At 34.9% G+C, this 12,961-nt stretch overlaps 3 protein-coding genes across 3 annotated transcripts; 1 reads left to right on the top strand and 2 right to left on the bottom strand.

Moving 5' to 3' along the window:
• Positions 1 to 2,284: 2,284 nt before the first annotated feature.
• On the bottom strand, positions 2,285 to 3,268 carry LOC114713110 (putative ubiquitin-conjugating enzyme E2 38). The gene has a single exon (XM_028897692.1). It carries the CDS (start codon positions 3,266 to 3,268, stop codon positions 2,285 to 2,287), a length of 984 nt encoding a protein of 327 aa, XP_028753525.1.
• A 4,380-nt stretch (positions 3,269 to 7,648) lies between these two features.
• On the top strand, positions 7,649 to 10,786 carry LOC114713109 (probable pectinesterase 67). The gene is made up of 5 exons (XM_028897691.1): positions 7,649 to 7,935; positions 8,085 to 8,247; positions 8,353 to 8,559; positions 9,275 to 9,522; positions 10,633 to 10,786. Exons 1-5 carry the CDS (start codon positions 7,649 to 7,651, stop codon positions 10,784 to 10,786), a joined length of 1,059 nt encoding a protein of 352 aa, XP_028753524.1.
• An 846-nt stretch (positions 10,787 to 11,632) lies between these two features.
• On the bottom strand, positions 11,633 to 12,642 carry LOC114713108 (glycine-rich cell wall structural protein-like). The gene is made up of 2 exons (XM_028897689.1): positions 12,319 to 12,642; positions 11,633 to 12,288 (listed from the first exon to the last, which is right to left on the bottom strand). Exons 1-2 carry the CDS (start codon positions 12,602 to 12,604, stop codon positions 11,633 to 11,635), a joined length of 942 nt encoding a protein of 313 aa, XP_028753522.1. The 5' UTR covers positions 12,605 to 12,642.
• Between the last annotated feature and the right edge of the window lie 319 nt (positions 12,643 to 12,961).

The following is a 12,961-nucleotide window of genomic DNA, read 5'->3' as shown; positions in this document are numbered from 1 at the left end:
GGGGGTACTAAAGGCATGGTTGACACTAAACAATAAGGAACATTTGAACATAATATGGTCACCTTTGTCTTAGAAAAGAGCCAAAAACTATTCTTGCAATTTCTGAATCCCCCATCTCTATCTCTTTATGCTTCCCACTACTTGCCTTGTCTTTGGTGTCTGCACATTTCCCTGTACTGTTCTTCTGAATGCAATTATTTTTTATATTTTATTGTGAAATATTGTTGTTATGTATATATGTTGGAGATATCATAAAAGTGCATTTTCCCTTTTTAAAGCTGCACAAGTAGATGTTCCCTACTATCACTTTATGTTATCATCTCATTCACCCTTAACTTATTCCTGTGCCCTTTCTGACCCCAAAAAAAAAAAAACTTATTTCTGTGCCTATATATATATATATGTTCACTCGTATTAGAGTCTAGCATCATTAGCAAGTATATTTTAGGTAGAAATTTCACAATATTATAAGTTTTCCTGTCATCCATATGAGACTCCCAACTTAAAATTGGCTATATGCCTATTCCATTCAAACCCAATTTGAAGAGATGCTTATTTCCTCCCTCTCGGGGGTAAAGTCATTTGCTCAAGTTTCTTCATCAATTTGGTGATGAAGCTTTAATTTTGTGGCAGTTACTTAAGAGTGGTCATTTGTGTGAAGCCATCTTATTTACCATTTCCGTGTCCTTATAAAGTCTAATTGACTAATTTGAAAAGACTAATAATGTTACTAAATTACTTTAATGTGTTTATATTTATTATTTTTCGCCAAATTAAGTTACCTCACTTATAAATTGATATATAATTAGTGATATACATAAATATTTTAAAAAGATCATATAATATATGATATAATTAAGCAATTTAATAATTTTTTAAGTCCTTCCAAATTAGTCAATTGCATCTTATATCAAAGATTAGAAATAGTATTTGTATTTTTGTTGTTTTTTCATGCTCAACTAACATTTTATCAATATATTTGATTATTTTATTAAAAAAAAAGGGAAGTTGTTAATGTCCTAGACCAGACCAATGCCAAGTTTACTAGTCTATATACACTGTTGAATACATGATAAGGCAATAACCCAACAGGGCAGCATTCTATGCTTGCCACTTACTAAAATCAGACATGTGAAATGGCTTCTGTTATTTTATGAGCTGATTTTGGGCTTACCTTTCTCATTACTCTTTGTTCATGAGCAAGACCAAGCCCAAAATATTGCATGTCCTGAGCTTGATCTTTCACTCTAATCTTCCATTCGCGTAATCAAGTATAAATAATACGCATAGGCAAAAAAAAAAAAAAAGTAAATAAATAATACTCCATCCAATTCTTGCAGCCCAAAAAAAAAGGGGGGGTTAACACAGTCCCTAAAATTTGATCTCATGATTAAAATTTGATTTTATATTAATTTTGATCCATAGATTTAAAATGTAACCACTTTTGGTTACAAAAAATTTTAAGCCGAACCAAATCCAATTTTAATAATCAATACTTAAATGAAATCAAATTTTAAGCGGCTTAAACAAATTTTAAGGTCTTCAACACTCCAAGTAGAGATGATCACAAATATGCAAATGCTAGTTACTTTAAAGCTTGTTTGGATCAAGATCTTAGAGACAACCATGTTTTCTATCATTGTAAACTTTAAAGGGAAACAAGGTGCTAATACCGAAGGCGATTTGATAAAATTCGAGATCGACGATTTGGTACTAGACAACCGTAGAAGCAGTCGTGGTGGAGTCATCAGAGGCGGTGACAACCATTGGATATGTGGGTATAGCTGAAAGTTGATCAATATTCCCGCCACCATAACTGAAGTTATGGGAGTTTTTCCTTACTTTGTGTTGAAACAAGGGCTCTTGGACAATAGCTCTCTGCTCTGAATGCTGCTATTAACTTGACAACAGGTTTGTATCCTTGATCACCTCCTCCTACTTATCCAGTAGGCCGTGAACGATGATGAAGGAAGTTCCTCAGGTAGTTTTTGCTTTGATTTTGGTTTCTTGCTTGTAATGTTTTGGTTTTAAGGTAATCGTGTCCAGTTTTTATTGAAACACTCAAATTCCTCGTTAAATAAGATCTGATATGGGTTTCATTTGGTTGCTGCTCAAGTGAAACCTAATTCAAGTAATGCATGTCATACCTGGGAACCCAGTGCTATCAAAAAAATATCTCCAGAATGTGGGCAAAAACAAAAATCTCTACGAAAAAAAAAATTGCATCCTCGAAGCAAAAATTGATTGATTATAGCAGGGGAAAAGAGATTACTAACTAACAAATTTATTCTTCAAAACTTGCCTTTTTCTCACTTCTGTTCTTCTTCAATCCCAAAACATTTTTTATCTTCCCAATCAACCTCTTGAAAACTCCTTTCCTCTTTGGCTTGTCTAAAATTACTGGCGGGTTCCGTATCACAGACAAATGTTGGTCGGCGAGCGGCACAGTAGCCCCTATCCGTCGGAATTCTGCAACGAGCTGAGGATACACAAATTCCATATCCAGCTGAAACTGCCTCCGGATTTCAAACCTCGGCGGAGCCGACTCGTCACAGCCGTAAAGCCCGGCCGCCACGCGCCCGTTCACGTACGCCTCACACGCCGCCAGAATCGCATTTGCTCGCTCGCGAAAATGGTGGTCAATCAAGGGTTCGAAGTTCCTCGGAGGATTCCGAATCAAGTTGAGAGTGGTAGTACAGGTGAGAAAGAACGCTTCCTGATTGTAATACTCCGACGATTTTTCAGTCCCAAAGTATTTTCTTCCAGGCTCGTTGAAGTAGGGTTTTTCGTTGAGGACGAGACTTTGGAGAGATAGCAGCACCTGCAATAATGTCGACTGTTTCGGGTTCCACCGCTCACTCCGGCGGCCCATCCATGTGTTGAGGAGGCTCAGGCAGACGCTGCCGTCGCTGTAGAGATTCGGGTTGATCCGGTGACCGTATGAGCGGTAATGAACCTTGGGAGGTTCTTCAGGGTAAGTGGCCATGACGGCGATGTCGAAGACAAACACACCGTCATGGTAGGGTGTGCCGGCAGCACCGACGATGGCGGCACGGAGTAAATCGAAGCGGGTCTCGGAGACCCGAACGAAAATGGATTCGGGTAGATTCTCCTGGAGGATCCGCCACTCCTTACTGATCACCTTGAAGCAGGAATTCCCCGCTTTCAGCTTCGACGGAGCCGAATTATGATATAGATAGTGATGATCTGAGAAATCCGAAACGACGTCGAATTGGGGGAAGGTGTGCTTCTTGTGATCCTGCGTCATGGTTCTGGGAAAGTACAGGAAAAAACAGTAAAAGCCTGAGGGCTAAGTAAGAAGTTTAGAGATAAGAAAAAGAAAATGTGAATTGTTGTGTGGGGGACGCTGTAAGCTGTAGAACACTCCGGAACAAGTCTAATTCTGTTGAGAGAAAATATCTAATCCAATTTGGTTTCATTTTTTAAAAATGTAGAGCTCTAACTAATAATAATAATAATAATTTCCAAAAAATTTGATTGTAGACGATAATTTTTTTCCAAAAAAATAAAAGAGGACTTAAGTAATCAGTTATGTTTATCTTTTGTTTAATTGCTTTCTTAATTATTTTTTGATTGGATGAATATATCATCATGAATAATATCTCAAAATTTATGGTTGGTTTATTGTGCTAACCTTAATGCTAGTGTTTTATAATCATATCGAAAATCCTTATCTAACATGACAATATTTATGAATATATTATATTTTCAGTTCAGAAGAAAATGACATATGATAAATATTTATTATTCAAGTAGTGTTTTAGATTCTTTAATTTTCTGTCGAAAATTGTGCTGAGCTCTCTTAACTGATCAAGTCAAGTGACTATATTTCGAATGAGAGGGAATGATACCGTTTCTTCTTACACGTGATAATATAGAGATGAGTATTTGATTTTTTAGTTCGGTTCTTAGCGATAATTGAATAACTGAATGGAACAAATTTTAAACACCAAATAAAAATTGATTAACCAAAGTAACTGAAACCGAATTAACTAAAATATTTCAGCTAGGTTAACTGATTAACCGAAATATATAAATATGAAAAGCGATTTTATATTAAAAATAATAATAAAACACAATTACAACTATTAATTGATAATTTTTCATTATTCAATGTGATTTATTATAATAATATTTATTAAATATAAATATTAATATATAATATATTTATTTTGATTTTTTGGTTATAATAGAAATTTTTTTCTACTGACTGAACCAAATACTGAATTGAAGTATTAAAAAAAAGTAAAAACTAAATATGTAACTAAAAAACAAAATAATCGAATTGAAAAACCGAAATTCAATCCGGTTCGATCTGGTTTTCGGTTAAAGTTTAGTTTTGCTCATCGAGATGAGCTAGATATGATTAAAATTTATGTATTCATTATTTTTAATTGAAAAGGTTGAAAGCAAAATAATAAAAAATTGGCAGCATAACCTGTATTTAATTTTTTTTTTGGGAATTAAAGCGGCGAAATAATTAACATCAATTAGAACATCATCATTCTCCATTGTTCCCAAAAAACAGTACATCATTATTCTCCATGAAATCTTTGATTCCTGTTCAAAATAATTACGGCAGTATTTGATAACTTTAAAAAATAAAATTTAAAATTTTCATTTTGAATTGACACTAATATAATTGAGTCCATTTCAACCAAACAGGGGACATATAAAACAAAGAATTATAATCAAGTGCCACAAAAGAGAAATAATGACTAAAAGGTAATTATAATCTAAGCAGCTTGTAATGACAAGTCTTATAATGAAGGATGACAGCCTCTGAGATTTGTTTTGTAACTTTTTTTCCTTCCATGACCCTTGATTGTAAGTCTTCCCTTATAAAATTGAAGGATTTTAATTGAAAACCAAACTAACTTAACTTGAATTAACTGAGATTTTTACTTGCAACTGTTTGAATCAATATTTGACTATCTGTAAAACATTTTTTGTTTTACTTCTTCAGGACCTAACTTTTAAGATTTAAATGTCATTTTTTCCTTATTTATTTGCATTTTAGGAAAATTTTGGTCAAAGACCCTGAGGCACTCCTAATCACTTAGATTCAAATACTATAAGTCATGACCTTGTAGTTAGGTTATGAACCCAGTTCTTGGACTAACTTTTATTAGGAACACTGATCATATATTATTCTCCTATATTCGGCAAAACAATTTGAATTTTTGGCATCAATTTTAATTGCACACTGACAAAGCCCAATTTTTATACAATTTATCCTACATTAATTTAAGATTTAAATGATAATTTTGAGTTTAAATGGATTTTTATGCATTATTAGAGTAATTGGTTGATTTTTGGATTTTTCATAAAAATTGAGATTTTGGATTAAAAATATAAATATTTTTTGATTTTTTATTTTTGACTTGGAATTAATTTTTTCTATTTCTTTGGAAACAAGTCTCATATTTTTAGAAATATTATTTTTAGAAAGTTTTGCAATTTCTTGCCTAAATTTTGTGCATATTTAGTATTTAATTTTTTATTATATTTGGATATAATCTACATTAATAGATGTACTTAAATTCTTGTAGGTCAAGAAAGAACATATAGAAAATCCAATGGTGCAAGATTGTTTCTTGGGATTTAAGCATAATCCAATAGTTAATATCAAGTGGGCCAATTAATTAGTAATGGACTTGAGCTTTGGATCCACAAAATTTTTTTTTCTCCCATTAAAATATTCCCCTCATTCCATATAGTAAATTCACGCCTAAGATCACTTTCTCCTTCTCCATTCAGACACGCACGGACAAAATTCAACGTCAAATCTCCCCCTTCACTGCTATCCTTCTAGTCTCATGCCCTCTCATAATTCTTTCATTCCATTCCATGGTCACACCGCAGCATCCATTTTTATCAATTGCTCCACACGTGCTTCACCCGTAACTTGAATCATCCACCCTGCGTCACATGTCCGTGAATTGCACCAAAGAGCTTGGAGAAGGAGATACGTTAATGGCAGCTTAAGTTTATTAGGGAGACAACTTGGGAGGAGCATCGATGAGGCTTGAGCCTTGGGCTAGCACTTGAAGACTACAAAGGAGTGATGTTCCATTTATCTTTTTAATTTAAGGACTTGAAATTATTTAGTTTTAAATAATTTTAAGTTATATTTTTGTCGAGACAATTTAGTTCTAGATTGTCATTTTTATTCTTGGGTTGGATTGATATTTGGATCTTATTTGTGTGGAGATACTTGTTGGAATTGATGTTTAGAACCTTTGCATTGTTAATTGAATTTATAATTGAGTTTTCATTATAAGTTTAATTATCAATGTGGTTTGAATTGTAAAATTTTGGTTCTTTTGCCTCTTAATTGTTTAATTAAGTTGGTTAATTGTCTAATTGTTTAATTGGATAATTTCAAACATAATTTTCAAAATTAATTTGAGTTATTTTCATTGGTTTTAATAAGCTTAATTAACCAACCTTATACTGTTATGAGTTCTCTAATAGTTTAAGGGTTTTTGGAATTGAAGGTTCCCTTTGTTTCAAATAGGTGATTAATTTTATTAATTTCACTCTCTTATCACTTCCCTTTGTCTAATTAACTGATTAAGGTTATGAAGGTTAAATCCATACGAATTCTAAGTTGTTCCCTCTACCTTACCGAAGAGAACTTCTCAATTTTCACTTGTTAATTTTTTTCGCTCTTTAGTCAATTTTCTTCATTTATCATTTTAATTTTTTCCCAAAAAAATCCCTCCAAAAATTGCATCACATTCATTTAAGTTTAATTTAATTTTCATATAGATTTTAAGACATTTGCATCTTGCATTTAGAATTAGAATTTCGCATTTTAGTTTAGGTACAATTTATTGCATTTTTTTTATCACCTAAATTTTTACCTAAAGAAACCCATAAGTTGCTCTTTAGAAGTAATAATCTAGGTCAATCCTAAACTACAAATTAATTAGGACCTAGTTTAATTGAGTGCTTTAACTACAAAAAGCATCATCACACACTCATGAATTTTCCTCATGAAATTTTCTTATTGGGTTTTATATATAGAGTTCGTGATAAAATTCCTCATGAAAGTTACAGAGATGGTTTTGATGAGCAAGAAAATATATATATATATACACACACACACACATATATTGTGAGAACTGAGGTGGTGTCTCCATTTTCTGATAAAGTGAGACAGAAAAATACATTGCTTTATAACTTATGGACACTAGATATTTTGTTTGCTGGATAGAAATTACCTAAAAATTTTCCGTGAATTTAGATGTAAACATGTACCAAAATATTGCTCAATTGGATGTTATATATTTCCCTGCTATATTTAATCTTTGATTCTTTTACCCGAAATTAAAATAGAAAATTGAAACTTAAGAAAAGAGATTTATTACATGCGAGCCGCAAAATCAACCTGTGGATGCCCTTAATTATAGACATAGTACCAAACACCTAACAAAAATCCCTTCTTTCAATTCAACAACACTCATTAATTACCCTATTTTATTTAATTAATATCTAAATAAAAGCCTTCGCACTTAATTAAGCAAACCTCCCATTTTCTCCTCCTTCTATAACTTGGCGCCTCTCACAAACCAAAAAACTTCAATATTTCGATTTCCCCTTCCGGAGAAAACTAAAAACAATGCCTTCCTCTTCTTCTCCTCCTCCTTCATTGTTCATAATAAAGCCAGTTCTGTGTTCTATTGTGTTGTTCTTAGCAACATGCCCTAGTTATGTTCTTGGTACCATCGAGCTACAAGATTTAGTCATCGATTCTCCTTTATTAACCAAAAACATTCCTGCGAATCGAACCATTAAGGTCGATGATGAAGGCGATGGAGAATTCAGATCCATTCAAGCTGCCATAGATTCTATTCCTGAAGGAAATTCTCAGTGGGTCATCGTCCACGTCAGGAAAGGAGTATACAGGTAGATATACATACTTACAAAATGTGACATCTTTTTAGGGTTAATCATACAATTTATTAGGGTTTTCTAAAGTTGCATGTAATGTACCGAGAAACCGAGAAACATGTTTAGTTTTGATGATTTTGATGATTGTGATAATGCACGTACAGAGAGAAGGTAACGATACCAAAGAACAAGCCGTACATATTCTTGAGAGGAAATGGGAGAGGCAAAACTGCTATAGTTTGGTCTCAGAGTTCTGTTGATAATATAGAATCTGCAACTTTCAAAGTCGAAGCTCATAACGTCATTGTCTTTGGAGTCAGCATCAAGGTATAGACAATTCTTCTTCTTCTTCAATGATCTGTGATTGATTTTATATATATATATATATATATATATATATATGAATATATGTAATGAATGGATATTTTGCAGAACGAGGCGCCTACTGGGGTTGCTTACACGTCGCAGAACCAATCAGTGGCAGCATTTGTAGGAGCTGATAAAGTAGGGTTCTATCATTGTGCGTTCTATAGCACTCACAACACTTTGTTTGATTACAAAGGCAGACATTACTATGATGAATGCTACATCCAAGGCTCTATTGATTTCATCTTTGGCCGCGGCAGATCCCTCTTCCATGTAAGTACATTATCAATCGCTACATCAGTACTTAGGGTGTGTTTGGATGAAACCAAACCGTGGTTTGAAAAAGTGATTCTGGAGAGAATAGATTCTGTGAAGAATATATTTGTAAAAAAGTGATTCTGAGAAGTGAGAGTGTTTGGATAGTTGTTATCAGAAGCACTTTTTATATATACAAATTACTAAAAAAAAGACATAAGTTAATATGATAATTACAGAAAAAATAGATTTTATGATATATTTTAATTTGAAGGAATAAAATTGTTAATAATATATTTTTTACCAACATAATTAATAATACATAAGATAATATAATTAATAAATAATTAATGTGTATATATATTTATAAAATATAAGATTAAATATGTTTATCAAAAAATATGTTTATAAAAAAAAATAACAAGATACATATCATATAGGCTCTTACACTCTCCCTTTTTTCTCCAAAAGCAAAAAAATTTTGCTTTTTCCAAAACCATGGTTTTGACCCAAAACCATGGTTTTGGTTTTTAGAGGGGGTGTTTGGGTGATTGACACCCCAAACCATGGTTTGGGGTGTCACCCAAACACACTCTTAATATAAGATTCATTTTATAATTCAATTTTTTTGTTAAAATAGTGAATCTTATATTAAGAACCAGAGAGAGTATCTATGTATCTCTCTTCAAAATTGGATACCCATTAATAATAATGATTAATGGGAATGATGCAGAAATGTGAGATATTTGTGATAGATGACAAGAGGACGGTGATAAAGGGGTCGATCACAGCACAGAACAGAGAGTCAGAATCAGAGGAAAGTGGGTTTGTGTTTGTGAAAGGAAAGGTATATGGCATAGGAGGGGTGTACCTGGGAAGAGCCAAGGGTCCTCATTCAAGGGTCATTTTTGCTAAAGCCTATCTCTCTGCCACTATTGCTCCTGAGGGGTGGGCCCACTGGAGTTACGCTGGCTCCACTCAGTATGTCCCTTTAATTTCTCATTCCCCTCCTATTATTCTATCAGATTTTTATAGCTAATTTCACTGCAGTTTTATTAGACCTCCGCAATTTTTTTATTCATTTTATCAGTTACTTGAAATTATAGGAAGTTGATTAAAAATCATGCGAAACAATAAGGACCGATTTTAAGAAAAATACTATATGGACCTTATTACATGCAACATGTGAAGCTATAAGGACCTGATAAAAAAAAAATTACTGAAACTTGATTGAAAAATCAACCAATAAAATTATAGGGACTTGCAGATAAATTTTTCCACATAATTTATAACCTATCGTTCACATAATCATAACTACAACTAGATATTTTTTTCCTGGAGAGATGACAATTTAGAAAGTTTTTCAGATATTTGTATTCATCTTTCTAATATTAAAAATACTACAACAACAACAACAAACCTTATCCCACTAAGTTAGGTCTGCTACATAAATCACACGACGCCATCGTGTTCTGTCAACAACCCAATTCTTAGATATGTTGTTGACCAGGAGATCTCGTTCAATGACCTCATTAAGCGTTCTTTTCGGTCTTCTTCTGCCCCTTTTTATGGGACTCCATATTGTCTTATCTACCCTCCTCACCGGAGCCTCCAATGGCCTCTCTGTATATGTCCAAACCATCTTAAGCGATTTTCAATTATTTTCTCTTGGATAGGTGCCACACGACAAATATTAAAAATATTATTTGAAAAAAATAAAAAACAAAGTTGCACACTTTATCACCAAAAAAAATAAAGAAGAAGGAAGAGTTGTCCTGAACCAATGAAATATAAGGAGAAAGATATATTAAAAAAGTCGTATATATTCTACTAATTAAGGAAACCTATTAAGTTGATGATTTGACGGATAACAAATTCACATGTTACTATCACACGTAAGGACCTCAAAAAGTAGGGTCAAAATCGACGACAAGCCACAATCACAGACTTAGAAACTCTCCAGAGAGGGACCAAAAAAGGATCAACACTCTGATATTGACAAAAGACTATTATTACTATTACTCAAAGCATGACTGATATCATTATATTTTGTGGTAAATATTAATATATTATTGAAATTAATTATTGCAGGAGCTTATTCCATGGCGAGTACAAGAACTTTGGACCTGGAGCTAATACTACAAAACGAGTTAGCTGGGCCAAACAGCTTACTGAAAAAGAAGTTGAACCCTTCATATCTGTCGATTTCATTGATGGCAAGGAGTGGCTTCCTGCTCACCTATAAACCATATACATGTGTGTGTGTGGGTGTATATATATATGATCGCATGAATATATATATATCGATCTAGTTGAGAAAGTTGGCAACTAATGTAATTTGTCGTTTGAAGACTCCGATGTACGTACGTGTCTGCAAGGGGGTTTCAATTCCTTAATGATGATCTGTTTTAATTTAAACTATTCGAAGCTATGTAATTAGATAACTCTCCTAATAACTCCTCCTATAATTTATATAAAGGAACTGTTTTTGCGCTTATGTTCTAGCTTGTGTTATCCCAATTGATCTTAGATTCAGAAGGGGGTTAATATAATTGTGCCTCTTGATTATTCTTGGGCTGTTAGGTTTTCTCATATGTAAACCAGAAACTTGCCTTTTGTGTGTGTGTGTGTGTGTGTGTATCATTGATTCTTTCATATGTTGATGACTAGTTGTGTTATAATGTGATTTGTTCAAAATTGTCAAGTTTAATATTGGTTGTTGATGATCGATCTCGGTTTCTAAGATGATATTTTTTAGTTACTTACTGATATTTAGAAATAATAATTTTTGTTACATTTTATATATTAACAATTTTTGTGGCAATTTTACTTTGATTTAGGATTAACTTGCATTAATTCTCACTGTGCTTGTAAGAATCAAAATCAAATTACGCTATTTTTGGTGATTTAAATTATTAGATTAATAGATGAATAGCAAATATAAGACTTTAGCATATGGCAAAAACTCAGACTTATTTCATTGATATATGATGCGTACTTGCATCTACAAGTACCTAAGAAGCTAGCATATTGCATGGATAAGACTTGGACGTATTAGAGATTATAAGATTATAACTAAGTATTTGTAAAACTAGAAGCCACCACCGACTCCTCCGCCACCACCGGCACCACCTCCGAAGCCTCCGCCAGCTCCACCTCCTGCACCGCCGCCGCCACCAAGTCCTCCTCCTCCACCTTTGCCTCCTCCAAAGCCTCCACCTGCACCACCACCTGCACCAGCTCCTCCTCCAAGGCCACCTCCTGCACCGCCGCCACCACCAACTCCTCCTCCTACACCGCCACCATGTCCACCTCCCACACCACCACCTGCTCCACCACCTCCACCAACTCCTCCTCCCACACCACCACCATGACCACCTCCGATTCCTCCGCCTGCACCACCACCTGCTCCACCTCCCACACCGCCGCCATGACCACCTCCTATCCCACCACCTTTACCACCTCCAAAGCCTCCACCTGCGCCACCTCCAGCTCCACCACCTCCGCCAATTCCACCACCATGACCACCTCCTATCCCTCCGCCTGCACCACCACCATGTCCACCTCCAATGCCTCCACCTGCACCACCTCCAGCTCCACCGCCTCCGCCAATTCCACCACCATGACCACCTCCTATCCCTCCGCCTGCACCACCACCATGTCCACCTCCAATGCCTCCACCTGCACCACCTCCAGCTCCACCGCCTCCGCCAATTCCACCACCATGACCACCTCCTATCCCTCCGCCTGCACCACCACCTCCACCAATACCACCACCATGTCCACCTCCAACGCCTCCTCCTACTCCACCACCATGTCCTATACCTCCTCCTATGCCACCTCCTTTACCTCCTCCAAAGCCACCGCCATCACCTCCACCGATTCCTCCTCCTGCTCCGCCACCACCACCAGCACCACCTCCGAACCCACCACCCAAACCATCACCTTCTCCAAAGTTCTCCACTGACTTTTCATTTGTTAATCTTGAGCGGCATTCTGCTATTCCTATAACAAATGCCAACACCAAAGCAAGCACCCCAACATATTTATGGAATCTCCCCATTTTCACTCAAACACAGAAATATTCAAACACAATGCCTTGCTTCGCTTGTAGTGAGCAACATGCAATATGAAGTATTTATAGAGCCAAGGAAGATGATATTGCACTTAATAATCGTAGTTGGGATCTCCTTTTCACTCTGACAAACAAGGACTTTAATGGTATTTTCATCCAAACACTTGGCAACAAAAATCAAACTTGTTCAGAAGATACTTTTATTGGCCGGTGAATTCATAATTGCTTTGTCTCAACTCTCAACCACCGTAAGTACTACACTTAAGTAGCAGTACTAATATATTAACCACAAACTAGCTAGTATATAGGCAAATGTATTGCATGAATTCTATTAAAAAAAAATCC

Source organism: Neltuma alba, unplaced genomic scaffold (assembly GCF_004799145.2).
Source record: "Neltuma alba isolate B1F8T4 unplaced genomic scaffold, ASM479914v2 tig00011418_pilon, whole genome shotgun sequence".
In the NCBI taxonomy this organism is placed as follows: Eukaryota; Viridiplantae; Streptophyta; class Magnoliopsida; order Fabales; family Fabaceae; genus Neltuma; species Neltuma alba.
Note: the sequence above shows the minus strand (reverse complement) of the source record. Positions and strands in the feature narration are given on the sequence as shown.

Bases quoted from the DNA above. Each gene is read 5' to 3' on its own strand.
- LOC114713109 (XM_028897691.1), top strand. From the start codon at position 7,649: ATGCCTTCCTCTTCTTCTCCTCCTCCTTCATTGTTCATAATAAAGCCA. The intron at 7,936-8,084 runs GTAGATATACAT...ATGCACGTACAG, and splicing joins GTCAGGAAAGGAGTATACAG to AGAGAAGGTAACGATACCAA. The intron at 8,248-8,352 runs GTATAGACAATT...GATATTTTGCAG, and splicing joins TCTTTGGAGTCAGCATCAAG to AACGAGGCGCCTACTGGGGT.
- LOC114713108 (XM_028897689.1), bottom strand. From the start codon at position 12,604: ATGGGGAGATTCCATAAATATGTTGGGGTGCTTGCTTTGGTGTTGGCA. The intron at 12,289-12,318 runs GTGGTGGTATTG...GTGGTGGTGCAG, and splicing joins AGGCGTTGGAGGTGGACATG to GCGGAGGGATAGGAGGTGGT.
- LOC114713110 (XM_028897692.1), bottom strand. From the start codon at position 3,268: ATGACGCAGGATCACAAGAAGCACACCTTCCCCCAATTCGACGTCGTT.